General features: G+C 33.5%; 4 protein-coding genes across 4 annotated transcripts; 2 read left to right on the top strand and 2 right to left on the bottom strand.

Moving 5' to 3' along the window:
* The first annotated feature begins 6283 nt into the window (after positions 1–6283).
* LOC125868174 (tRNA(adenine(34)) deaminase, chloroplastic) lies at positions 6284–13585 on the top strand. Its single transcript, XM_049548789.1, has 4 exons — positions 6284–9932; positions 10019–10106; positions 11031–11158; positions 13291–13585. The coding sequence occupies exons 1-4, from the start codon at positions 6439–6441 to the stop codon at positions 13574–13576; spliced, it is 3996 nt and encodes a 1331-aa protein (XP_049404746.1). The 5' UTR covers positions 6284–6438; the 3' UTR covers positions 13577–13585.
* A 1504-nt stretch (positions 13586–15089) lies between these two features.
* On the top strand, positions 15090–16124 carry LOC125868178 (lysine-rich arabinogalactan protein 19). Its single transcript, XM_049548794.1, has 2 exons — positions 15090–15824; positions 15944–16124. Exons 1-2 carry the CDS (start codon positions 15138–15140, stop codon positions 16034–16036), a joined length of 780 nt encoding a protein of 259 aa, XP_049404751.1. The 5' UTR covers positions 15090–15137; the 3' UTR covers positions 16037–16124.
* Positions 16125–16185: 61 nt separating this feature from the next.
* On the bottom strand, positions 16186–20143 carry LOC125868180 (uncharacterized protein C24H6.02c). The gene is made up of 4 exons (XM_049548795.1): positions 19937–20143; positions 18470–18605; positions 17097–17225; positions 16186–16396 (listed from the first exon to the last, which is right to left on the bottom strand). Exons 1-4 carry the CDS (start codon positions 20095–20097, stop codon positions 16289–16291), a joined length of 534 nt encoding a protein of 177 aa, XP_049404752.1. The 5' UTR covers positions 20098–20143; the 3' UTR covers positions 16186–16288.
* A 276-nt stretch (positions 20144–20419) lies between these two features.
* Positions 20420–25744, bottom strand: LOC125868176 (phosphate transporter PHO1 homolog 1). The gene is made up of 13 exons (XM_049548792.1): positions 25481–25744; positions 25091–25397; positions 24022–24415; positions 23890–23938; positions 23733–23804; positions 23375–23504; positions 22603–22723; positions 22248–22497; positions 22006–22155; positions 21467–21619; positions 21100–21378; positions 20824–20960; positions 20420–20727 (listed from the first exon to the last, which is right to left on the bottom strand). Exons 1-13 carry the CDS (start codon positions 25700–25702, stop codon positions 20637–20639), a joined length of 2355 nt encoding a protein of 784 aa, XP_049404749.1. The 5' UTR covers positions 25703–25744; the 3' UTR covers positions 20420–20636.
* Positions 25745–26923: the final 1179 nt, after the last annotated feature.

Genomic DNA, 26923 nt, shown 5'->3' with positions numbered 1-26923 from the left:
AGAAGTAAAATTTGTGTATATCTTAATTTTGTTTTACCTAATTTATGGGATTATACTAGTTATGTATTTGTTGTTGTTATTGTATTTATAAATATTTAAATTCATTTGTAAATATTAATTCAAGAAACAACTTTTACATTGATAGTTATATTAATTCACAAAAAAAGAAATCAAAAGTGTATGATTCAATTAATTGAAAGTTTAATGCAATTAGTATGATACCATAGGGATTAAAAATAAAAAAATTATCAATAACTAATTAAGGGACCAAAAAACTATTAACAGAATAACCCCTTTTAATATTAGTGAAGTAATCACTAATCAGTCCAGAAAACAATTAACGTCTTTATCAATTGTGACTAAACTCGAAGACCACTTTTAGATTGAAAATTATATAATTTAAATTGATATCTTTTATACGAAGAAATTAAAAAATAGATATGATTTGTTAGTGACTAAAAATAATTTCTTATATTTCAACGTGTAACCACTTTTGCACACAATATCGGCCCCACCAGTAATTGGTACTTTTTTTTCCTCCATATTTTCTATTCAGTGTTCGATATCAGTACTAAGATACAAAAATAAAATAAATAGCATATCAAAAAATAAAATGTTCCCTAATATAGACGACTCCAACCTACTTTATTAATTGATACTCGTTGACTCTACAAACTATTAATTATATTAATAATAACTATGTTTGTTTCTGATTTTTCTAGACTTATTCTAGAAAATAGATTCCTATGATGCCTTTTAAATGACGCTCTTTATATGAAAACTCTTTAATATTAAACTTTTCATTTTGTATGAAAACTATTTAGTATAGGAAGATCATAATATATTGTTTAAGAACATTTTAATATATACTTCATTTTAATTCTTATCATTTTAAAATTTTAAGACAATAATGAATAATTATTTTTGATTATATCTTTATTTTAAAAATACTATTTTATTTAAATGATGTTTGATTGTAAAAAAAACATCTGATAAATAAGAGCAATTTAATAAATGATTACTTTATACTTATTATTTTTCTTATTAGGCGTGAAACAAATTAAAACAACTAACAAATAAAATATATATTTAATTTTTATATTATATTCTTATACGTGGCGAGCAAAACAAACCTAATCCATCTTGGCATATGTACTGTCATAGTTGTGCTAATTCCAATAGTGTATTGTGATAGTGATCGAAAGACAGATTTAGGATTTTAATTTATATATTTAAAAATAATATTAAATTTGAATTAAAATTAATCGAATTCTACTTAATTTTTATCATATATGGTAGATCCGTCCCCGATAAATTAAAATAACATATTTGTAAAGTTTGATGACATTATAATATATAAAAATCACGACTAATGTGGTTGTTTGCATTATAGAAAATATCGATAGAATCTTTGGCCAGACAACAATGGCTAGCTGTTGTATATATAGTTAATAAAATAAAATATTAGATTAAATAATTGAAGGAAAAATATATTTTACTTACTGATATCATTATTGAGCAATATAAAAGTAAAAAAGAAATAAATTAAAAAACAAAAAGGAGATAAAGTTTATTATTTTATTACAATGGTCCAAAATAACCAAAGTAAACATTTGAATTTGTCATGATTCAAAGCACTCGCCTCCCTTTGATTAAACTCTTTTACCATACTTATAACGATTTTTAAAAAAATTTCACTCGATGTCTAATATTTATATTAAAGCCATTAAATCTGAATTTACATATTATAGAATTTATTTTTGATTAAAGAATGAAAAAAATCCTAAACCTAAAAAGATCTCATACCATCCCATCACAAACTTCAGAATCAATATTAATTATTAATAGTTAGTAATTATATTTTTGTTCTAATATTTTTCAACTAGTACTCTTTTTATTTTTCAAATTTGATCCTTTTTCGTTTTTCTATTTTTTTTTAAAGTAATAATAATCTTGTGGAAGATTTGAACTCATTAAATTAAATAAAAGCCACATTACACGCATATAATCTAGTAAATCTTATCGATATTCGTGTAATATATTAATTCGTGAATATATAGTTTATTAAGTTAAAGACTAGTATTAGTTTTATTTTTTGTAAATTGTAATAAAGACAAGTAGTAGAATTTGGAAATTAAACTCACTACGTTAGAAATAAACCTATGGTTATGTAGTAGAATTTGGAAATAAAGTCAAGAGTTAATTCACACATGGAAGATTCTTTGAGAAAACACTTCACTCCATATTTACGTCGAATTAATAAATACAAGTTAGTATTTATCACTTAATCATGATACAAAAATATATATTTTCAATTTAACATATAACTGATCTTACCATTAAAATCATCAATTTATATTTAATATATAAATACAAGTATTTTACGGGGACAATTGTTTTTTTTTTTAAAATTTCTCATCCAGTTCTATATCCGTTTAAGGATTCCATTAGTTTGGATTAGTGAGGGGAATGAGGAGAGTCCCACTTATATCGAAGGCGATTTCATATTCAAGATTCAAACTAAAAAAATTTCATTTAAATATATGAAGCAGTATTTAACACTCCACCAACATGTTCGACGGTTATGGAATAGTGGTGATGTAGGTCCATGTTTGTGAGTTGTTGATGCGTTACGCCACAAATGATGGCTTTTCTTTTAGCATATATGTTAATATTAATTTGTCCCACTATGATCGTCAGCACTTAAAAAACGTTTACTTGTCAAACTTTTATTTTTTTGGTTAACCATTTCAATCATCATATATTATATGTATTCACAATGAAATACAAATGATGATTTTCTTAAAAAAATTAAACAAAAGATTAGTCATGCTAAAAATGGGCTTGACTTTATCTGTCAAATTATACTAGTTGTTGTACTTCAAACTTTGTTTTATCACATACTAATTGGTTATATTACTCGAATTCTCTTAAAATATTATTTTATTTGTATCGAATTTATCAAAAAACAGACTACATTTGGAGGATTCACATGTATCCATCAATATTTTTAAAGAATACAAGCAACATAGCTAATTGAAAGTAAAATTTATTTTATTTATCATTCATTATTTATGTGAAATGATCGATAATCTAATGTATTATCAGTCTCAATGACTGTATTTGATCAAGTTCTTAAAATAGAGGCAATGGCATAGAAAGATACATTTGCATAAATTAACCAGTAGTCTACATTATAAGTTACGGATTCAACTAAACTTCTTATATATCGTGTTAAAAAAATTCACTTAATGTATATGAATGAATTATCTATTTCGAAACACAATCATTATCCTATCGTAGAATCTTGAATCGATAAACTTAAAAATATGAAAATTCACCCTCCAAGTACATATATAGACTTTGAAATTTTCAGTATCCTTATATATATAATCAACTCTTATTTTTCTTGGCAAGTTCTAATTAAGGTATGCTTTTACAAATTACTTGCTGGTTACGTCTCATACAAGATCTAGAACTCACTCTTTATTTTTTTATTTTTTTTGGTGAGTTGACTGTTGATCAAAATATTAAAGTATTTATTTTATTCCTTTCATTTTCAGTTAGTTTAAATTTTGTTGAAAATAAAATATACTTTAATTTGAATAATTCTTTGCTCAAGTTTTAAGTTTAATTGACTCGGTCTAGTTCTTCTCATGCAAAGTTAATGTGAAATTTCATCTTATTATGATATTATCATAAAAACTTTAAAAAATAAAAAATAAAAGAAAAAGAAATTTGAGCTATATATTAGTCGTGCATTTTTGCAATATAGAAGTTATATAACAAAATCTACTCTAGAAGACATCAAAGCAATTAAGACAGATCTAAAATTTAAGTTTAACGGTTTTAGATTCCAATACAAACAATTTATTAGATTTTGATGATTATTTATATATATTAAACATATTCTTATTCTTATTACAAAGACACAGTTTAAATCAAAATTATTGAATTTTGTCGGACTCATAGCTAATGTGGCAATTGGCAACTATATATATATGGTTGTCTCATTAGGTGAATTATTGCATACTAATCAAAATTGCATGTTATATATGAAATTGTACATTGACTTGCTGCTTTTCAACTCAATTTAATACTAATTATGAAATTTCAAGTTGTAGTCTTCATTATAAACTAGAAAGAATTTGATTTGAGTTCACATGATCATGTTTGAATTTTCAAAATGGAAGTCTAGAAATGAAGTTAATTATTGGGTCAAAGCTCTGAATAGAAAAGTCAACCATAATAAATTGTTAAAAGTTGGATATTATATTTTAAATAAAGAATAATTTATCAAAAATTCTATGTAGTTTCTTTTTTTGTTCCAATTTAACCATTCAATATTCGAATCTAAATGGCTTGATTAACTAAATCGCGGGGTAGGTCTACTAAAAGTATAAAACGCTTTCAACTGAAATGTCGTTCATTTTCAAAATTGAATCAAAGTTTCTGATTAAAGGGCGGAGAATCTCAATCGTTTTTGCAAGAAGTTATAACACGGTGGACAAAAACTTGAAGTTCATAATTCAACATAACGTTTATCCTCGTGAGAAATAAGGACACCTTGTGGTACAATATTATTGAAAGGAATATGAAAAGCATATACTTTATAATAGAAATTCTTACTTTTATTACATAAAAATCAGAAAATGTGACTGTGTCATCTATTTTTAAAAAGAAAAGTGAAAGTAATCGAAACATTTTAAGAGAACTTGTGACATGACACTAAAAGTTTACCAAATCAAAGTTTTTTTTTCTTTTTTTGTGCAAACATTGTTTTTTTTTTATATTGACATGTTTTCCCAAAAGTATGAAATCATCTACATAATCCAAAAGGAAGTGGAGCCTCTAATTAGTGTTACGGTAAAGTTGTCTCTGTGTGACTTATAGGATACATGTTCGAGCTATGAAATCAGTCACTAATGCTTGCATTAAGGTAAATTGTCCACATCACAATTCTTGAGGTGCAGCCTATTCTGATCTCAGTTGAACACGGAATGACTGCCATTTACCGCATGAACACGAAATGCTTCGTGCATCAAACTGCCATCTACGTAATCATAATATCTTTTTTCAACAAACTAAAACTAAGGTGTATGTTAATGTCGCGGTGCCCCTTTTGACTTGTTATATATCACCTTATTTGACTACAGATGTGGTTGAGATTTTAAGTATTAGTTTAATTGTGTATATTACATAAATAGTGGTGGATAAAGTAGTATATCATATATTTAAATTATATTAGGTAGAGGAATTTGAATCTTAGAAACTTGTAAAAAAATATTCTTATAAAATAGTGTTGTTGCCCAGATTCACATGCCTTTTGAGTTAAAGGTTTTATTTTTTATATGTCACGTCTCTTTTTTTTTTTGTGAAGCGATAATTTTAGTAAATTAAGTTGTGTATTTAGATAATTTTTTCTTTATAAATTGCTTAATTTTTCAATTAAGTGTTCTCGTTTCCAATATCTTGGGCCAATAAAAAATGAATCCACAAACCTGAAAAATGGGCCCAGAGCCTATTGAACAGAAGCCCAATTTATTGGGTTAATTGCATCAAACCTTAATAACAGCCCATTCATTTTGGTTACACACTACACAAGAATTTCAAGAGGTAAAATTAAAAAAATTAACATCTTTCACCCTTTTTGCAATTTTATATTGAGTTTAAATTAAATTCCACAAGAAAAATTTAAAGATAATTTCCTGGAGTTTCACTATGAAATTTGAAATTCGATAATTTCCTGGACATGACCGAAATACATCTTTTGCTGGTGAAAAATGTATAAATTTACCATAATTATTAACCATTTCATCATTTGATTACTCAAAATGCGTTATGTTACATCTAGACTGTTACGTCATATTTGATGATGATATAGTTCTATAAATACTTTGAAGGGAGCCTCAACGTAACTGACAACCATGTTACCACAAGGTCACAATTTTGTGCCTTGAAAACAACTACACAAAAGTGTAAAGTAAAAGTTAAAACTACATACAATAGACACTTATGATCCCAACCCTTCCCAAAACCCCCGTCATAACGAGAACTTAGTACACCAAACTACTCTTTTCATAGTTCTATAAAATACTCAAATCTAATGTATTTTCTACGTAAAACAATAAAAAAATATACAATTTACTTAATTAACACAAATATATTCATATATTATGAGCACACAAAAATTACCAATAACTTATACCCCAACCCCCCCCCCCCCCCAAAAAAAAACCCCCCCCCAAAAAAAAAACCCCACCCCCTTTTTTTTTTTTTTTTTTTTTTTTTTTTCTGGTAACAAAAATTCCTCATCTCTCTCTTCTCCAATCTGATCCAACACTATTCCCAGTTGGATTTTCTCCTAATAATTCTACAGAATCTTGAAAAAAGAAGAGATTTTTCCATCAAAGGTACAATCTTTTTTCTTCTTTAGCCATGTATAACACTTGTGTAAGTTCAACTCTTACACTAAAGTGTAAAGGGTCATCTTCATTTTCATATTATGATCATTCATATTGCTCTAATGATAGATTTGGTAGATACCCATTTGCTTATTCTTCCTCATTATCATCTCCATCATGTTGTTCTTGTTCTTCAAATGCTTCTATGTTGTACAGAGTGCCTATTTGCCCTAATTCCTTATATGGGTTGAGACAATCTACTTTAATTCAATGTAAAAAACTGATCTTGGGTGGTTTAGATAGATATTATTCAAGATTTCCAGTTTATGATGTTGATAGGGAGTGTAGTTATGAAAAAGTTTGTTCTTTGAAAGGAAATGGTGTTAGTAGAAGAGGGGGGAAATGGGGGAAGGGGAGATATAGGTGTTTGGTGTTTGAGGAAAGTAGTGAAGGAAGTGGCGTTTCAGAGTTTGATGAGGCTGAGGTTATGCTTAGCTTGTTGACTGAGGATGTGGATGAGGAGTTGTTTGGTGTGAGAGAGAGGAATGGAAGGTCGTCTAAGAGGATAGATGCGGAGAAAAGGAAAAATGGGGATGTGAGTAATTATGTTGGTAAGAAGAAAAGGGATGAATCCGGTGCTATAGGGAGTATGTCGAAGTATAAGTATGAATATGAAGTGATTCCGTCGAGGAAGGAGGAGAAGAGAAGGGAAGAAGAGAGGCCATCATTGTTAAGGAGAGAGAGGCGAAGGACAAACCATAAAGAGGACGAAAGAGCTTCTTTATTGAGGGAGAGTCAGAGAGATAGAGCAAGAGAAGAAGAGAGTTTTAGGAGAGAGAATCGAGGAACAAGGCATACGGAGGAAGAAAGAGCTTCCTTGTTGAGGGAGAGTCATAGAGATCGAGCAAGAGAAGAAGAGAAGGAAGCATTGGTTAGGAGGGAGAACCGAGGAACAAGGCACACGGAGGAAGAAAGAGCTTCCTTGTTGAGGACGAGTCACAACGAAAGAACAAGAGAAGAAGGGAGGGAAAGTTTTTCAAGAAGGGAGGACCACAGGCAGAGACTGAGGAAAAATGGTTCTAGCTGTTCTTCATACTATTCTGCTTCTTCAACAGGTGACCTTGATTTTGACAGTGAACTGCAGATTGAGGATGAGCACTTTGAAGAAGAATTGTCAAGGAAGCATGGAGGAGATTTGAGGAGTGAAGGTGTTGCATTGGAGGAAAGAGATCGGAATTACACTGCTAAACAAGGGGTTGTTTCACGGAAGGACGATTCTGCAGTGGGATTGTATAGTTCGACTGGTGACTGGAGAAAGAAATCGGAGAAGAGGCTTACTGACATATCAGTTGAGGAGATTGCATCAAGAAAGGAATCAATGCAGAGGCATTCGAGGATATCTCAGATTCATGGAAGTAGTTCTGAACAGGTTGCTGGTTCCTCCACAAAATATGATGACACAAAACAAGAATCAGCCTCTATTACAAAGTTTGAGGGGAAAACAACTGGACAACATGAGCAAGCAGGACAATCTAATACAAATATAAAGTATAAACAATTTGTTGATACATCTGAGAGTCATGGCGTTAAATCTAAAACTGATTATAGCACAAGAAAATCTTATCATGAAACGGAAGAAACCTCCAATGAGGCTCTGATTCAAATTCAACAAGCTAGAGAAGAATATAGTAAAAAAATCGGGAGCATCATAAGGGAAGATGAATATAGGAGAAGATCTCGTAGGTTCAATCAAGAGTCTAATATCCAGAAAAATGACATTAGGATGGAGTCAGCAATTCAGGGAGTCTCTGATACTGAACTCAGGAAGAAGGTCTCAAATGAGCACCACCAATCTAGTCAGATCACTGAGTTAGTTGAGTCGAGAGAAAAAGCTGAAGGACTAACTAAAGCTGATGAAAAAAGAACTCATGTTTCACATAGGAAATCAGAGACAAGGATGAAAAACCAGGAAGATTATACAAACCTTCTCAACAAGTCATCAGTAGAATTCAAAGAGCACTCCTCCCAAGCCAGAATAAGTGACTCAAGAAACACAAAATCAGTGATGGAATCACATGAGAAAAAAACTCTCCTAGGTGCGTCGAGTACGTTAACTACTCATTCCAGTGACACTAGCAGTGTTGAAGTAACACAGGCAAACAAAAGAGAGGCGAAAGCATCTTCCCAAGTATTATCAGGACGCTCATCAATTATGGAGTCAAAGACTGGGTTTTCAACTCAAGCAGTTTCTGATTCAGGCGTTCGAAGAGGTTTTTCACTACAGCACGAACTTACCTCAGATAGGGCTCCACAACCTCAGCACAAAACACATGGTGAATCCAGAAGGGATGAGGTTCTTGGTTCGTCTTCAAATTTCACATCCCATGAAGATGCACTTGGTTCAGCTGATCGATTGCAGAAATCCTCGACACATTATGTTGGCGAATTTGTAGAGAAAGTCAGGCATGAGATTTCAAACACTCAGATTCTGAATGAGATTAAGACCTCTGAGACAAAGTTGATTAACGTGGGAGAGCAGCATACTCAAAAAGTTGTAGGCCAACGTGTTTGTGGTGATTCTCAATCAAATGAGAATGAATCAAGGCAATCCCCTTTGGTTTCAAGGGCTAAGGGACCTTCAGATGAAATGTGGGATGTAACTGAGCCCTCTGTCCAGGAGCCTCCTGAGATACAAGTATCAGAGGATGCAGACAAAGACAAAACAGCTATTGTCAAGAGAAGTGGTAGGTCCTTGTGGAATATTATTGGAGATATTGTTCATTTGCGATGGTCTCGTTCTGATCGCCATACTTTGACCTCTAAATCTAGTAGAAGGAGCTCATCTAATCAATCCACAAGTAGCGAAACATGGTTTTCTGGTGCAGAGGATAATAATAGTGAGAATGCAAAAAACATCAGAAGGTCGAACCAAGAATCTGCATCTTTGGACTGGCAACGGCAGAAAATGGTTCGCTCTCATAGTTCTGGAGAAGCATCCAGCTCAAGGGAACATATGAAGCACACATTGGTGGAAACATCATCTTCACCAATTGTTTTACAGAGCAGTTCACCATCCAAAACTATTCAACTGCCTTCTGCTGAAGACACTACTGGTAAAAACTTTCAAGGTATCTATGGTGCAATTGTCCCAGAAGGGGGGCTTCTGATTTCTTCAATTCCGGTGAGAACATCACCTGTTGTAGAAGAAATAGCAGAAATTGGACAAACTGTTCCATCCAGCAGTAGCAAAGGGCAATCAGTTTCCCCAGTCTCTGGTGAGGTATCAGGGTCTAAGGTTAAAGATGCTGAAATGAGACACGGAAAGTTTCAGAGGTCCCATCAATTTGAAAAAGACAGGTTTGATGAGTGGGAAGACGCATTCAAGCTTGAAAGCGATCAGCGGAAAATTGATGAAATGTTTATGAGGGAAGCACTAATGGAAGCCAAAAAGGCTGCTGACAATTGGGAAGTACCTGTTGGGGCTGTGCTGGTTCATGATGGAAGAATAGTTGCTCGTGGATACAACCTGTAAGTCATGGTAGCTTATGCTTTTTCCTATTTCTTTTTTTCCTCCTCCTTAGACTTTGGTTTACAAATAAAGATGCATGTTTCAGTGTAGAAGAACTGCGTGACTCCACTGCCCATGCAGAAATGCTGTGCATACGTGAGGCTTCAAGCACACTTCGGACGTGGAGACTTTCGGTAGTTCCTTACACCTTTATACTCTCTTAAAGATAAAGTGGAGAGGCCTCCAAATTTTTATGGCTACTGTACTTGAGACTTGAATTAGCACTAGCACAGTGTGAATTTTATACGACATGGGGTAATTCTATTATATGGAATATCATTTGTCACATGACATGTACTGTTACAGGTAGGAAAATAGGAAGAAGCACTACCAAAATTTTCTGTATTCGTTTATGAACCTTGTGAGAAATATATGGGGAAGATATTATTGAATTGTGTGTTTAAATTGTTACATTGAGACCCTATTTATAGACAATACATTGAAATCCTTTTCTAACTAGGATTCCTATTCCTATTCTTCTTCCTATTCTAAGTAGGAGTATATGTACATATTTCTATTCTAGAATATATGGGGAAGATGAATGCTTTCAGCTTTTATTTAGTAGCCAATTACCTAATTTGGAAGCGACCTCTACTATCCTTAACACCGTGTTCTTTCTCCTGTATGCGGTAGATATAACGCTTCTTTACTCTCTTTCTTTTTCTTGAAGAAACTAGCATTGGCAAGGTGGGGAAATAATTACATTAGCCAGATATTCAATAATTAATAATGCTTTGTTAAATGTGATGTACACGGGGAAAATATGAGTTAAATATGATAAGTAGATTTCAACTTAAGGTTACCATAATACTCTTTTATCTTTTCTTCTTTGCATGCTTTGGCTTCTTCGTGTTTTGATGCAGTACTTGATTTAATTGACACCTAAGTACGAACATGCCTCTGGTAAATGAAGTAATTCAGAAAAGGAGAAAATGTGCTACAGTTGGATATTCTTTCCTGAACATCAAACTTTTCTTTGATCAATAAATCTAATGCTATTCCAGGAGGGTTGTGGATCTCTTCTTTTGGTATAACTTTCGATTCTTTTTTTCCTACAGGATACCACACTTTATGTAACACTTGAGCCATGTCCTATGTGTGCTGGAGCAATACTTCAAGCTAGAGTTGATACTGTTGTATGGGGAGCTCCAAATAAGCTCCTAGGGGCTGATGGCAGCTGGATTAGGTAAGAAAGATCATACATATTTGTTCATTTGATAGCTTGAACAGTCACCAGTAAGTTATTTATCATCTACTCTGGTAGGTCTTTGAAAAGTAAGAAATGGAACATGTAGTTCTTAGGTTTTAATATAAAAATGTTTGAAATTGATTCCTTTTTGGAACTAGCAGTACACCATAGGAGCTTTTTCCTTTGAAACTCACAGCAGTAAACAAATCTTATTAGACCCACCAAAGTTAGAAAGGTGGGATCTTTCAGAAAACGGATGTGTACTTGGGATAATATCCTACGAGAAATCTCTTGTTGTTGCATGTGTTAACTTTTTTGAACTTTCACAAAATACAAGTCTTTAGGATATTCATATTTCTTAATCTTAGGATTTCACATTAGATATTAGTCAAGGGCTCAAATTAAACAGCAACTTTTTTGCCTTCCTTTTATGGCAGCACCATAGTTTGCTATAGATATGATGAATATTTTCTGTTTTCTATGCTGTAACAGCTTTCTAGTTTCATGGTCTAGCATCTACAGTAATTTAGCTATTTTACAGCTTTTCGGAATCACTACAGTAGTTATGATTCATTCTTATTTTCTCTAGCTAAAGAATAAAATTTGAACTGTGGAGTCGAAGTTTTTGTTGGTTCTCTAGAGTACCAAGGGTGTTAGTGGTCCATGCAGTGTGAGGAGAACCATGAGATTTCGGGTTCAAATCCCAGTGGAGGCAAAGTGCTTATAAGCCAACATCAGTCAAACGTCATAAGTTGGTCATCCCCACGTTGTGACTTTTCAGCTTATAAGCACTTTGGTTGACCAAGTATTTTACCATTTTGTCCTTAATATTTTTTCTAATTCTCAAACTATCTTTCGCAAAACAACAATCCTAACTTTCTCTTCCTTCATATCTATTGTTCCTCCTTTTCTTTCCACAGTTACTTTTAAATTTATGATTTCTTGCAAAACTTTTAATGGTATTTTAGTCCTTATAACAAAACAACAACTTATCAACATTTTTTTTACCAAATACATCAATTACTTACTAATAGTTTTAGCACTTCTATCCAAATATGTAACTGCTTATTTATAAAATCAGTTTCAGCACTTAAGTTTATAAGCTATTTTACCATCAGCTAATCCGAACGGGCTTTTTCTGGAGCACACGGGGCTGCTAGTTATTGTGTCCTTTCTAAGTGCTCTGTTGGTGAACTTAAAAAATCCACATCTATTATAGTCATGCTTTCGAATCTGTTCATCTTAAATCATTGTTGCTGAATCTTTTGATTCATGAATTATGTAGGTTTCTGTTCAATACAAAGGATAAATAGCAGATTCTGAATGTTATGCTGTAGATGAGAATGTAAATCAGATAATTTGGTCTTAACAATGTGGTGTGTCTTGTTGAAGCAAAAATCTTAAAATCTAGTTACTCTGTCATTGTCCAAAAACAGATCCTCGCTTATTAACTACATTTGTTTTCTTTTTTACCTTATTCTCAAGTTCCATAGCTTGCTGAAGAGTGAAGATTAACACCTCTCCGTTTGATTTACGCTGCTTGAAATTTGTGCTTCAAGATTGTCTTTTTTGCATACCTGTCCATGACGCTGATGCCTTTTATTGTTTGTTTGTTCTAAATCGTCCGCAAAATATCGCTCTTGTAGCTACTAAATTTATTTTCCTCTAGATACACAAGTGCTTTGACTCTTAACATAATACCTATTGTGATTCCTCTCCTGTATGTTTTCACCGTGCATTGTTACTTATTCTTATTTTTCTGCTGCTTCCCTTGCATCAAGCAAGGTAAACATTGATATCTCTATGTGATAATAAATTGGATCTCCTATCTTGCTACCTTTGCTCCATATGTACGTTATTAGTCATACATACGGCTCACCTGGGGCGGATACACCTTGCCTCGAGTGATGTCACATGACACCACTTTCGTTAATTTTTTCAAAACTAAAATAGTAGATACAAATATAAAAAATGTCACTGCTTGTCATTATAGTAGTCTTTTCATTTCTTCAAAAATTGACATCGGTTACGAAAACTTCTGCATACACCACTTTAGTTTGCGGAGTTCACTCTAGAAGAAACTTCTTTTGGTTTTTGAGATAAAGAGTTTGTTATTCATAATGTTTCAGGCTTTTCCCTGATGGAGATGGAGAAAAGAGCTTGGAACCAACAAATAAGCCTCCTGCTCCAGTTCATCCTTTCCACCCAAACATAACCATCCGACGTGGAGTGCTGGCATCGGACTGTGCAGATGCTATGCAGCAGTTCTTTCAACTAAGAAGGAAGAAGAAGGAAAAGGAAAAGGAGTCTGATTCTCCACCACCACCACCTTCATGTCTTCCCATTTCAAGACACCACCATCCGAAATTCCTCAGCAAGATTCACGACGCGTTTCATATCATGTTCTGCCTGTGATTTTTTGTTCTGCAAAATTGTATTTGATAAAACGCTCTTTTTTGTGGTATTCAAGTTCATTATTTTGTCATCAGCTTGTGTCCTTTAAACATCTGGATTAATCAGCAAAGTTATTGTCATTTCAAGATTAGAGTCAGTTACAACTAACTTTGTACTGCTTGGTGCATTATTTTATGACTTATTTTCACATGTCAACTTTTACCAAATGATTCCTCGTAAAGGTAGAGAGGTTGTTTTTGATAAATCCCGGTACAAGTAAAGTATCTCAAAAGCAGTTTGGAAAAGGGAAGTGAAATAGATATCTCCTCACCTACCAGTTACTAATAAATGATTATCAATTGTGTTTTGAAATGAAAGTCTTATGGCTTATTTTTATTGATTAATTTCAAATCCTTGTGATAATCTGAAAAGGTTCATTGAAAGAGCTAGCTTAATAGTTTTGAAATTGCCACATTTATAGTTGAATTACATGAAAGAAAGACAGCAACCTGTTTGGTAGATTATTATTTTTGGATTGGGACTAGGTACCAAGGCATAGCTTAAGTGTCAAATCAAAATCAAGAAAGTTTGGTGGTATTTGTTAACCTCAACACTAGTACCATAATACCCCCACCCCCTAAAACAATATAATAAAATTGTATTTTCATTTGTTTACTTAGTTTCAATTTGCCATGTGTATTAACACCACAGATTAATAAATGATTATCAATAATTCTGGTAAAATAAGCATTATTAAAATATCTAACCACTTTGCCTTTGCTGCATTGCTAAGTAATAAACATGCCATAAATCATTTCCCCAACAAAAAATACAAAATTGATCACCATTATGACATTTGGTATTATCATACTTTGCTTTGCTTTTCCTGGAAGAATAAAATTTGCTAAAAAAAGGGTAGAAAACTTCTACTACTCAACTTCTTGTACTGTATTTTTTTGTTTATTTTTACGGAGTAAGATTACAAGATGGAAAATCGAAACATCACCAACAAGGTGAAGATTCAAATAGTCAACCAACTGAGCAACAGATTTCCTGTACTGTGTTTCTTTGCAATAAAGTAAATCTCACTAGAATAAACTCAAAAACAACCACTCTATCTCTCTATGAGGTAGAAATAAGGTTTGTGTACACTCCACCCTCCCCCATACCCCGCCTGTGAGATTACACTAGATTTGTTGTTGTTCACTTAAATGAACTATGAGAAGATTCCAAGTTCATTTACTACATAAGTTTGGTGCATCAAAGTTTTATTTAATCCATAAATTGGATCATTTATAACAATGTAAAGATTGAAAATAATAGGCTAACTTAAAAAATGACCTACAATGGTCCTTTTGATGCTTGAGATGGTAGTTGATAGCAATATATGACCAATATATCATATTTTCATATGGATTATAAATCTTGTGATGAAAAACATAAAAGACAATTAAGCACAAATTTTTGGTGCCAGTTTTGACAAATGATTAGACATGCTGTAGCATTCACATAAAACTAAGTTACCCTAGAAACATTTCTACCAAACTCTTTTTCTTATTTAGAAGTTAAAATAATATTGTTGATGTATATAAGTAGAGAGCTCTTGACAATCAAAATCCTGCACAAAATGGCTTCTTCTAAGTTGGTTTACCTTTCAAGTTTTTGCATTTGGCTTGTGATGGCTAATGCACAAGCACCAGCTGCATCACCATCTACACCGACCACGACACCTCCACCTACTACGACACCTGTTGCAGCAACACCCCCGCCTTCCACTACGCCTGTTGCACCATCACAGCCACCAGCAACTTCAGCACCACCTCCAATAGTACCTCCGCCTAAAGTTGCCCCTGTCTCTGCTCCAACAACCCCACCACCAATTCCACCCGTCTCAAGTCCATCACAACCACCAGTATTACCACCACCCACTCCAGTTGCTTCTCCACCAGCAGTCCCGCCACCTCAGATAGCTCCAGCACAAACGCCACCATCACCAGCACCTGTACCACCACCAGTGTCTCCACCTAAGGCGCCACCAGTATCAGCACCGACACCAGTCACTCCTCCACCAGCTGTGGTATCACCAGTAGCAGCACCAGAGTTAGCACCAGCACCAGCACCAGCTCATGGCAAGCACAAAAGAAAGAAGCACAAGCATAAGCACCATCACGCGCCAGCACCTGCACCAACTGTGCCAAGCCCGCCAGCACCACCAACCGTCCAAGATTCTGTGGATGTGACACCAGCGCCATCCCCTACTCTGAATTTGGTAACGTTTCCATTGTTTTTGCCCATCTGGTAACTGTAATTTTTCGAAAATAACGTAGTACATAGACAGGAACAGCTCTAATATGATAAAATCACTTACTCTCTCTCGCTTGAATGCAGAATGGAGCAGCCTTTTTACTGCAAGGAAGCGCATCTAGAATGTGGACGAATGCTGGTTTGGCGATGACTATTCTTTTGGCCATCATAATCTGAGATTCCCACAGATATTACACGAAAAGCTATATGTTTCATTACCAGAAAGATTTTTTTTGAAATGAGATGGGAACTATTTATGTGTTTAGAGGAAAAATAATGTGGAATATGATTGTCATTGTTGTTATCTCATTGATATTCTTTTCATCCAGACATTAACATTGAATGTAATTGATTTTCTTTCACCTACAAAATTGCACTGGCAATACTATTACTCTCTTGCTAGAGCCTAAAGGTAAGCATAAGCTTCAATCAATCTTGATCAGCATCTGGATCCATACTAATTTCGTCCTTGAAGTTGTACTCAACCACAAGTCCAAGATTGTCAACTAATTTGTGATACTGAGAGCAGCCTGAACACTGAAATGAGAATCTTCAGTTGACACTCTATACCCAGTTGATTTAAATATTCTATAATAATAAAGAAAATTTAAAGAAAACAGAGGCAAATAAGACAGCTATGTCACACCATTATTTGACGTAAATACCAAAGACTCAAAAGATGGAAAATTTTAATTTTAGATTTCAGTAAGGTAATAGAAGTATTCATGCAAACAAGATGTCAATTATCTAAATCCAGAACTATAGTTGTTAAACTCTGAATCATACAAGTTCAGAATAGTCGATATTAGAATCCCTCATACTACTTACGGAAGTTCCAACAGTCCAAAGAGTTGATTACCCCATTTATGGACAAATGTGCAAGAGAAAAAAAATAATTATTCATGCATTAAGGTAGGGATAAAAGATCCCATATGTCCCCCACAACTGAACGGCTCAGATATGGCAACCACTACCTGAAAACTTATATTTTTAGGAAAAATAGTTCAAATCGAGGAGAACAAATGACAGCACTGTATAATACAAGTGCTACTAAGAAGATTACCAATTAATACCTTCAATGGTTAAATCATCCATCTAGCACTTCTAGCCTAAAATATCTTGGTGAACATACATAATTAAACAAGATTTATTTGACTTTGCTATCTCGTAAGAAAATTAGTTTTGCTTGCAATTATCAAAAGCTTAACAGCATGATTAGACGCTCAACTCTAAGTACCTGTATAAACACAGTCCCTCTTTCGTATGCTAATCTGTTTATCAGTCTTTGAGATCGAGCACCACAAGCATTACATGTGAATGTTGCTAACAGACTTCTTCTTGGTAATTTCATGTCAAATACTGCTTCCTGCAAGAAGGTACCCGCTCATTAAGAATACACAAAGAAAATGTTAAAAGAAACAAAAGAAATCCAAAAAGGGAGCTGAACTAGGACAATTGAAAAGCTAATAAACACATCAATACCAATGGTAAGAGGTAAAGAAGAAACAAAAAGAAAGAGAAAAGAATAGAAACAGAAAGGATTTCTTCTATGGTGTAAGAGAGATTAAGAAGGAAATCTGAGAGGAAAATGTCAATAGGGACCAATTAATGAAGGTGAGTATTCCTTCCTTATGTTACTATCTATTGTTTCTTGTAATTCCATTACAAAACCTCACTGGATATGTTGTACTCTGCTCCCTACGTAAGTGGGAGACTACACTCTTTCTACCTCTATAGAATTCCTTTCATACCTATACAATTCTAGTACTCTATAATAAGGCATGAAGCCTCCATTCAATCTCTATTTCTTTTTTTATTTTGCTTTTCTTGCGCAGGTATTTGTTTTCCTCCCATTATGTTGTCCAACTTTCATTTTTCATCTTCCTTATGTTTTGGGTATTGTTTAGTGCTCTTTTTACATGCAAGTTGAACTGTCTGAGTTCTTACTCTATTTCCACATTCTGTTGCGAGAGCACAAGGGAATTATGGTAGAATACTAGAATAAGCAATTCATTATTGTTTATGGCTTCTTTCCTCGGGAGAAGGAAGCTAAAGGAGATTTTGTAGTCATTCTCTTGGCCCAAAAAATGATACTTGAGTGGTCAAAGGGCAAGTAGAAATTCTTTTTCCATGTAACTGCAAATTAGAACATCTAATTCAATCTTCGTTAAATAAGGGGTGTAAATGTCACTTCTTCCCATTGAAGTTAAGTTACTCTTTTCTGAATCTGAAGTAAAAAAAGGTACCGAGTCAAGGTGATAACTGAAAACCACCCATCAAGAGCCAATCTTTCCAGAAAAATCTAGTAAAGGAGGAAGGGAAAACTTACATTACAGAAAACTAGCCAACAGAGAGACAAAACTACTCTTTTGCAAAGTGCATAAACCAAGGTTAGCTTTAATCAGTTGAGATGCAGAGACAAAGATGTCTCAACTTCAAAACCCATCAAAAGTGTTTTTGTATCTAACTAATTGGTGCTCCACTACTAAGGTGTACCCAAGTGTCTAGACTCTAGAGGGTCACGGTGGCACTTCCCCCAGCTGGTGGTCTAGATATCCAAAATCGTTAGGCAAACGCTCACAATGCATGCAAAGAACGGCAAAAAAGTACCTTTGAAGAATCACTTAAAGCAGATGAATTCACAGATTCTGGTTGTGTTTCAGAACTATCTTCCACTACACAAGAAATAATTGGAAGCCGGGACAAATGTTCTGATGCTCTCCTCTTCCCATAAATAGTACTTGACCTGTTACATAAAATGAAACATAAACATAGTTTTAACCAACACAATCCTCATGCACTCTACCTAGTATGAAAAAAACTACTACGCCTTAATCACAATATAATTGTGGTCAGCTATACATATCCTCATAGACACTTAGCTCCAATTGGACCCGTTTCATCCACATGACCCAGCTTAATTAGTTTTTACATAGTACTGCAGACAGGGCGGAGCTAGAGTGTAGGAAGCGGATTTGGCAGAACCCATTAGTTTTGGTTTCAAACCCTGTATTTGTTCTAAGAAATTCATTTATTATGTACAAATTATTAATTTAGAACGCAATAACTCAAAAGGACTAAAATCCCGAACCCATAAGCTTCAAATACTACTATTACTACTACACTTGGGGTTGGCTATACAAATCATCTATATCATTCCACCCCATTAGGGCATGTTCCATTCCACTCACAGTTTTACTGCGTTCTACATACTACAACCATGTCAACTAATATGCCTCAATCTCAAACTAGTTGAGGTCGGCTATATGAATCCTCTATATCCATTCTACTTTATGTGAACCCGTTTCTTCCACTACTCAACCCTACATAATAAAGTTCAATTTTTTGGGGATAACTAGTAAAGTTAAGATTTTTATACCAAACAACAAACAAGGGAATCAAAAAAGATAATACACTTCTATCTCAAACTAGTTGAGATTGACTATATGAATCCTCTATATCCATTTTACTTAATGTGAACCCGTTTCTTCAACTACTCAACTCTTCCTTTTTCTTGATAATCGTGGTGTTCGAGCCAGATTGCGCTCACCTCAACTAATTCCATTGTCACCTCCCACCAACAACATGCACCAGGTTACTCTTAACTTCCACTACTGAACTCTACATATTAAAGTTCAGTTTTTTTTAGATAACTAGTAAAGTTAAGATTTTTATACCAAACAACAAACTGGGGAAATAAAAAAAGATGATAATCCTCTATCTCAAACTAGTTGAGGTCGACTATATGAATCCTTTATATCCATTCCACTCAATGTGAACCCGTTTCTTCCACCACTCAACTCTTTTCTTTTTCATGATAACCATGGGATTGCGCTTACCTCGACTAATTCCATAAGATACCTGTCACCTCCCACCAACAACAGGTATCAGGTAACTATCACTTTAACTACTCATCAACTCTACATATTAAAGTTCAGTTTTTTTAAAAGATAAACCAGTAAAGCTAAGATCTTTATACCAAACTTCAAACTGGGGCATAAAAAAAGAACCAAAAAGACAAACCCCATGAAATAAAAGAATGAAATTAGGAAAAACACATGATGAATAGAAGCTCACCTTGTGGATTTGATACAGAAATGATAGGAATTAGGTCTGGAGGAAGAAGGGAACTGAAGAGAACAAATGGGCACATGGGTTTTGGTGCTGCTAACAGATAAAGAACTACAAGAATTGAAATTATGGAAGATTTTGCTGTTTCCTGTTATGGAGATAGCCATTGAAAGAAGAATCAAGAACAGAGAAAGCTGAAGCTGCGGCTTAATTGGAATTATGTGTAACTTTATATATATATATATATATATATATGTTTTATTTATTTTTTAATTTTTTTTCAAGAATTGAGAAAAGGAATTTAAAGGAAAAATAGATTTTATTTTGATTTTTTTCACTTCATCTCTTAAATACCATCCTCTTTACAAAATAAAAATATATTTGAATTTTCATGTATATGAATTGAAAAAAAAAAACTAATTTCTACTCGGATACAAAACTATCATTTTTATATTATTGTGTTACAGTGCGCGATAAGATAATTCCAGATTGACGCAAAAAATAGAACGTCATTTTCATTCACATTAGAAGAATTTATATATTTTACAAGTGTGATTATTTCCTAGATAGAAATAGCACATATTACACAGGCCAACCAAAATATCAAAAAAAAAAAAAAAAAAAAGAGAGAGGGAATAGAGAACAATTTGACAATTTATCAACTTGTTCAATATGATAGCATTTTTTTGTTGCAAATTGGAATAATTCAATCTTGTTCATCTACTTCATGAAAAGGAAGTGGCACCGTCTTAACAGCTCTAAATTTCCCTGCATTATTTAGATGCTCATTCTCCAACCTGTTAAACAATTGAAAACAATGTCCATATTAGAAAAAAAAACACGATTTTAACTTATATACACTGACAGTATAAATCGAGAAATCCAAAAATCACCTGTAATAGTTCCAATGTCCTCTTCTAATGACTTCAAGGGCTGCTAAAAATAGCCCTGTTACCCTGTAGTCTACAGTTCCAAAATTGTAATGAAGTACTGTTTGTAACCATGCTAGTCTCAGTACAAGGTTCAATCCCTACAACAACATACACATTTCAAAAAACGACAACTAGTATACGTCTAATCCTCCAAAAGTAGTGCATTTTTTGAGGATTTGACACAGGTATGACAACATTTTAGTAAAGTCTAAGCAACATAGTATTAGGAGTTAGTACCATGGAGAAGTAGTAGATAAATTTTCGTCGTAGCATCAATTCATTCCTTAACCAAGGATTCTTGGAATGACATTGAAGCAAGCCCCAATCTTTAACAAAATCCCAGTATAATTGGTATACAGTTGCAACACTTGACATGACTATAACTAAACAAAGCCATCCCATATTCTTTTCTTTTTCATATGCAACTTTTGCACCAGCAGCCAACATTGCAGACACATATTTTCCTAAGTTGACTAGGTGGCTTTTGTGTCCTTCATCGAACCATCTTCGTGCACACTGCAAATATATCGTGTTCGATTTAGTTTTTTCTATGCAAATCAGTTCAAAAGTTTAAATCTTGAAAAAGGTAAGTTGTTAAAAAAACCTGCATAGCTCTCCAGTAATATGGCAAGAAAGAAACTGCATAAGCAAGGTCTCTATAATATTTTGTCCTTATACAGTATCCATAATCTTGATTTTTGTAACTTCCTGTTATGTAATAGCATGCTACATATTCAAGGTTTCTTAGCATTGGAACCTGTTTAGGTAACGGAAAACTAACATCAGAAAATGTTCGATATGTTAATAGTACTGAAAGAATGCTACTTAAACAGACATTCAAACTTGGCCTCAGCTTGCAAGTAAACACTCTTAACTTTGAGTATGCATATCTAGACATGCACCTCAACTCGTCTCCACTGTGTCAGTTGAACACTCCAACTTACAGAATGATCATCTAGACACCTCCAAAATTTACATGCCATGTAAGCATCGTGTGTCCCTGAGATGTAATGTGGACGAGTTGGAGTGTTTAGTTGACAGTGTGCACTCTCGAAGTTGGAGTGCTTACTTGTCAGTTGAGGTCAAATTTGAGCGTTTGTGTATGTATTATGCCTATTTAATGTACTGATGTTTCTTGCTAACCTGACTACAAAGTTGATCAGCCATGAAGAAGTCTAACATGACAACCTTATACAAAGGTGAAAACATGATGTTCCTTATAACACGAATGAATCGATAACGGCTAGATTTGTATATGATGTTGAATGGGCACACCAGCAACAAAATAAAGACCTGTTAAAAACAATTGTGATTATACTTATGCATATATTGAGTCGAAATAGCCAAAAAAAATTGATTTTTTTTGTTTATAGTAAGAAAATTACCAATAATAGGAGGGCAGGAATTGCTTGAATTTGATTATAGGAATACCCTTTTGCTACAAGTGTTAGATGAAGAAACAGGACTCCGATAACAGCAGTCATCGATGTAGTACATATAAGGAACACATCTCTGTACTTGAGTTCCTTAGTTTGAGCTAGCTCAAAGATGAAGCTATAGTTTACACGAGTCTTTCGCCACATAAATATGTTGCATCCATACAGAAAGAAGTGCAAGAACATTAAGCTGAACATGCTGCACAATCATCAGTGTAGTTTCCATTAGATGTTTCGAAGAAATTCCTAAGACTTTACGAGTTAAATAGCATTTGAATTGTTTGAACTATAATCGAACGCTTGCCTGAGAACAGGATAGACAGTTTCCATGTAGATTGTATCAGATTTAGGTCTATACAGTCCTGTTATATGAGCCATGATCACATATCCAACTAAAAGTGCTATGAAACATCCTCCGAATAAACCTGTTTTAGAAAGCCAATATCAGTCACTGTTTAGTAGTTCAAATTAGATCAACATCATCTTGTTAATGTCAAATCTTGTTCCATTGTTCTTTCAACATTAGGCCAGTGTTACAAGTTTCATTTTGGCCTATGTTGCTCAGACTCTACAAACATGCTGTCACACCAGTGTCAGATCCTCCAAAAATATGTAACTTTTGGAGGATTCGTCACACACCCTTCAAACATTTTTGAAGAGTCTGAGCAACATAGATTTTCGCAAACACGAGAGGTACAACAAACCTTAGAAAAACTAAACACTATTGTCTTTTGAACACTTAGAAAGTTATTTAAAAGTTTGAACATTTTTTTGGTCAATTACATGATAATGACCTAAAATGGAGATTTCATTGTCCTCCACTGCTGAAAAAAAGTGGACCCTTGAGTCTACTTTTGCATCACATGGCCCCCTTTTTATGTTGATAGACTCTTTGTTTTTATTTGGCTATCCAATAAAAGAAGTGGTAACTCAAAAAAGAAGCCACTTATGTTATATTATATCTTGGATGTTTCCTTTTAGGTCCTTCCAATCCGTGTCGGAGACAAAATTTTCATCAAGAGGGTTCATCATTTACTATATATGAATATACAGTGTGATTTTTCAACGAAACTCACCGATGAAAAAGGTAACAGCATGAGATTCTTTTTTCTGAGTTGGCTTTAAGTACTTCATAGCCTTCTTTTTATCATCTTCAGCAAAGTGTTTGATGAAAATCTCCTCAACATCAACAGCCAACTTCAAAGCCTATGTAACAAAAATGTATAATGTGTGAGACAACAATATCTTATCAAATACTATAAAGCTATTACTTTTGTAGAATTTTCCTCTTTAATATATGACCACTTAGTACTGTCTAAGAATAATCTTATGATGTTTCTTTGATGGGATATCTATTTGGAATTTAGTACCAAACAACACTAACACAAACAATGTCATGTTGCTACATTTTCATCTCCAAAAAGTTAAATTTACCTTGTCTGAGCTGTTGAAGTAAGAGCTCTCCACAACTTTTAGATAAATAGGAAGAACTTGTTTGTTTGTAACCTATGAAAAAAGGAAAAAACACACATGAAAAAAAGTTAACTTAAGACATAATAAAAGTTTTAAGTATGGAGAGCTAAACACTTACTTTGTCAAACTTCTTCAAGATCTTTACAAAAGCAAGCATGTTCAAGTTCCTATAAAGATTTCAACATGTTAAATTGTTTTGTAAAAAGAAAACTAATTGTTAATCGAACGAGTAGTTACTTGAGTAGCATACCGATAAGTTTTAAGGTATCCTAGTCCCTTGTAGAGCTCAATGAAGGCTCCTCTAATCATCTTCTCCGCGTGTTTTAGCTTTGTTCTATTGATGTGCAATTTTTTCTGTCCATTAGGACCACATTTCTTGGAGGATTGATTGATCATATCATCCCTAAACAAGTAAGTTATAGCTGAGAATGTTCGTGTTGGATTCGTTAGAGGAATGTGAATCTTTAAGCTTTTTCCCTGGTTATTGATCACTCGTTCAGATGAACTCTTCGATTTATTGTCTTCTGTATTGATGTTAGTTGGATTGCCTAGCTCACTTGATCTTGGAGAGTCTAGTATCACTTGATCTATTGAGTTCTCAATGTCCTGTTCTTGTTCTGTTCTGTCTTTGTTGGACTCTTCATCTATTGCCAAAAAACAAAAACAAAAAAAATGTTTTAGTTCAAACATTTTGCTTCATTACAATTCGTAAGCTAAGTCCTAGCCCTCCTTAATAAAAAGTCGGTAGAAAGTCTGTCTAGTGGTATAAATGCGCTTAAATAAACATTTTGCTTCAACTTGGAGGAATAACATATATATCATGAAATTGATTTCTAGATTCCTATGTCCTCTATACATATGCTATATAAAATCAATCAATCATGTAACAACTTAGAAAGTATGAATAAATGCTAAGAATATTTCAATGCAAAGTAAAAAAATCTCAAGAAAAAGGAAAAAAAAAGTATTACTCCCTATATTCAATTATGAAAATGTAAATAAACTACCAAGGATTGCGATAAGATAAATAATATTCCACCATCCTTAACCAGAGGTATCAGTTCGAGTCCTGAGTATTGAAAAAATCCTAGCAGTGATTTGATTAGTCTTGCCCAATGTGAGTTCCAAACCAAAAAAGATGTTGTTCAGACCCTCAGAAAATGTTGTCACACAAGTGTCATATCTTTAAAACATGCATATTTTTGGAAGGATCCGACACACATGCAACGATATTTTTGAAGAATCTGAGCAACGTGGATGAAGTCACGGAGACTAAAAAAAACATGAAAACAGAGTGAAAACAGGGGAAGTTCTGTTACCACAAGAAATGGTGGCTGAGATTGACTCATCATCTTTGATATTTTGGCCTGAAGAAGTTCCTTTATCATATTGTTGTTTGATCAATGCATCTTTGAGCTCAATAAGAATCTCCATTTGCTTCTTCAAACACTCCCCTCTTTCGATAAACTCCTTCTCCTTAGTTCGAAAAAACTGGTTCACCTTGTTAAGTTGAAGGTCTAAAAGCGCGAAAAACTCAGCAGCAGATTCAGTATCAGCAAATTGCTCCAACAATTCGGTCTCATACAAATCTCCTTTACTCAACGTTTGTCCAAGCTTCGTATGAACCTAAAATCGATCAAAATCCACGTTAAAATCAAGTTAACAACTTAAGAAACAGAACAAAAAAAGCACAAAGATTGATCAAGTACTTGAATGATCCCATTTTCGCGACGTTGAGGTCCAAACAAAGGTAATTTCCTAAGAGAGGTATAAATGTTACGCGAAAAAGAGCTCTTTTTGTTTGCGTTATTCACATTATTGTTAAGAAGATGAATTTTCTTGAGGTCTTTTTTCAATTGCCAATAATCAACAAAAGCTTCTTTCCATTCAGGAATTAATTGTCCTTCAAATTGTTTAGAAAATTTCACCATATTTTTTTGCAAAGAAAATGGCAAAAAATGCAAGTGAAGTGTGTTTGGAATGAAGGAAAATATTGAAATATTTAAGGAGAGGGAAAAGGGAATTTAATTATTATTATTTTTGAATGGTACAAGATTCTAAATAGCACAATTCAAATAATATCCAATGGTTATACTATGCTTATTCCACTTGTGATAATACATTTTATATTAGTGATTTTACATTTTATACTATAATGTAAAAACAAACAAACATGGTACTAACTTTACTTCCCTTTATTTCTTTCTTTTTCTTTAGGAAAATTTCAGTTTTTTTTGTTTTACAACTTTTCATTACGTTTAAAGTACATCACGTAATTCACACTTAACTTGTCACGAAGAAATCAAATGAGTGTTATCGGATGTGGTGTGATGGTTATGATCCCGTCACTCTTAACTAGAGGTCTCGACTTGGTTCGACTCTCCTAATAACATAGTGTTTTCCTTTTTTTATCAGATCAGTGAATTTCGAATATCAGATGGTTAGACCAAAAAAAGAGAAAGAGAAATCCAATAAGTGGTGGACAAACTTTGAATTACAATTTTTTTTAATTCAAAAGTTTGTTGTTAGTTACTTATCCTTAACCAGAGGTCTCGAGTTCAAGTCCACCTGGGTATGGAGTCGCCTTTGTTAGGAAGCGCTTTAACCCTCAATGTGGAACTTTTCGACGTGAATCTGGATTTAATCAGACTCCAATATAGATACCGAACACCAGGTAAGAAGAAAAGAAGTTAAACTAGTCTATCACTAATCGTTATGCTTCTATAATACTAAATGTTCGATTGAATTGTCTTCGATAAAGGAAGGAAACTAGATTAAGATCATGAACATGAAGTTTATGTTAATTAATCTCAAGAGTTTCTTATTGAATATGTTGTTTACTGGCCAAATAAAATTAACATAAACACATAGCTTAACTCTAATTAGACTAGACTGATTTCCACTTACATCTAAGATAATTAAAAAAAATACTTTATTTTTAGTAATGTTAACCTCTTTTCCCTACTTTAACTAACAAAAAAAATGTAAGATTTTGTTGTTTTGTATTAAAAGTTAGTGTAGGAATTCAATGTTTAGAACTTTTTAGGCCATTTTTTTCAAATAAGTGCTCATCAATTATTTTATTTTTTTGACATCCTCTTTATTGACCCTCTAATAATGGACCATCCAAATTTATTACTTACCAATGTTGG

The sequence above is a fragment of the Solanum stenotomum genome, chromosome 6 (genome assembly GCF_019186545.1).
Source record: "Solanum stenotomum isolate F172 chromosome 6, ASM1918654v1, whole genome shotgun sequence".
Lineage (NCBI taxonomy): Eukaryota > Viridiplantae > Streptophyta > Magnoliopsida > Solanales > Solanaceae > Solanum > Solanum stenotomum.
Note: the sequence above shows the minus strand (reverse complement) of the source record. Positions and strands in the feature narration are given on the sequence as shown.

Excerpts from the sequence above, each read along its gene's own strand:
- LOC125868174 (XM_049548789.1), top strand. The coding sequence starts at position 6,439 with ATGTATAACACTTGTGTAAGTTCAACTCTTACACTAAAGTGTAAAGGG. Across the intron at positions 9,933-10,018 it reads GTTGCTCGTGGATACAACCT|TGTAGAAGAACTGCGTGACT; the intron begins GTAAGTCATGGT and ends TGCATGTTTCAG. Across the intron at positions 11,159-13,290 it reads GCTGATGGCAGCTGGATTAG|GCTTTTCCCTGATGGAGATG; the intron begins GTAAGAAAGATC and ends ATAATGTTTCAG.
- LOC125868178 (XM_049548794.1), top strand. The coding sequence starts at position 15,138 with ATGTATATAAGTAGAGAGCTCTTGACAATCAAAATCCTGCACAAAATG. Across the intron at positions 15,825-15,943 it reads CATCCCCTACTCTGAATTTG|AATGGAGCAGCCTTTTTACT; the intron begins GTAACGTTTCCA and ends GCTTGAATGCAG.
- LOC125868180 (XM_049548795.1), bottom strand. The coding sequence starts at position 20,097 with ATGGCTATCTCCATAACAGGAAACAGCAAAATCTTCCATAATTTCAAT. Across the intron at positions 17,226-18,469 it reads CTTTAAGTGATTCTTCAAAG|GAAGCAGTATTTGACATGAA; the intron begins GTACTTTTTTGC and ends ACCTTCTTGCAG. Across the intron at positions 16,397-17,096 it reads GAGGGACTGTGTTTATACAG|TGTTCAGGCTGCTCTCAGTA; the intron begins GTACTTAGAGTT and ends TTCTCATTTCAG.
- LOC125868176 (XM_049548792.1), bottom strand. The coding sequence starts at position 25,702 with ATGGTGAAATTTTCTAAACAATTTGAAGGACAATTAATTCCTGAATGG. Across the intron at positions 23,939-24,021 it reads GGATACCTTAAAACTTATCG|GAACTTGAACATGCTTGCTT; the intron begins GTATGCTACTCA and ends AAATCTTTATAG. Across the intron at positions 22,724-23,374 it reads TGCTGTTACCTTTTTCATCG|GTTTATTCGGAGGATGTTTC; the intron begins GTGAGTTTCGTT and ends TTTCTAAAACAG.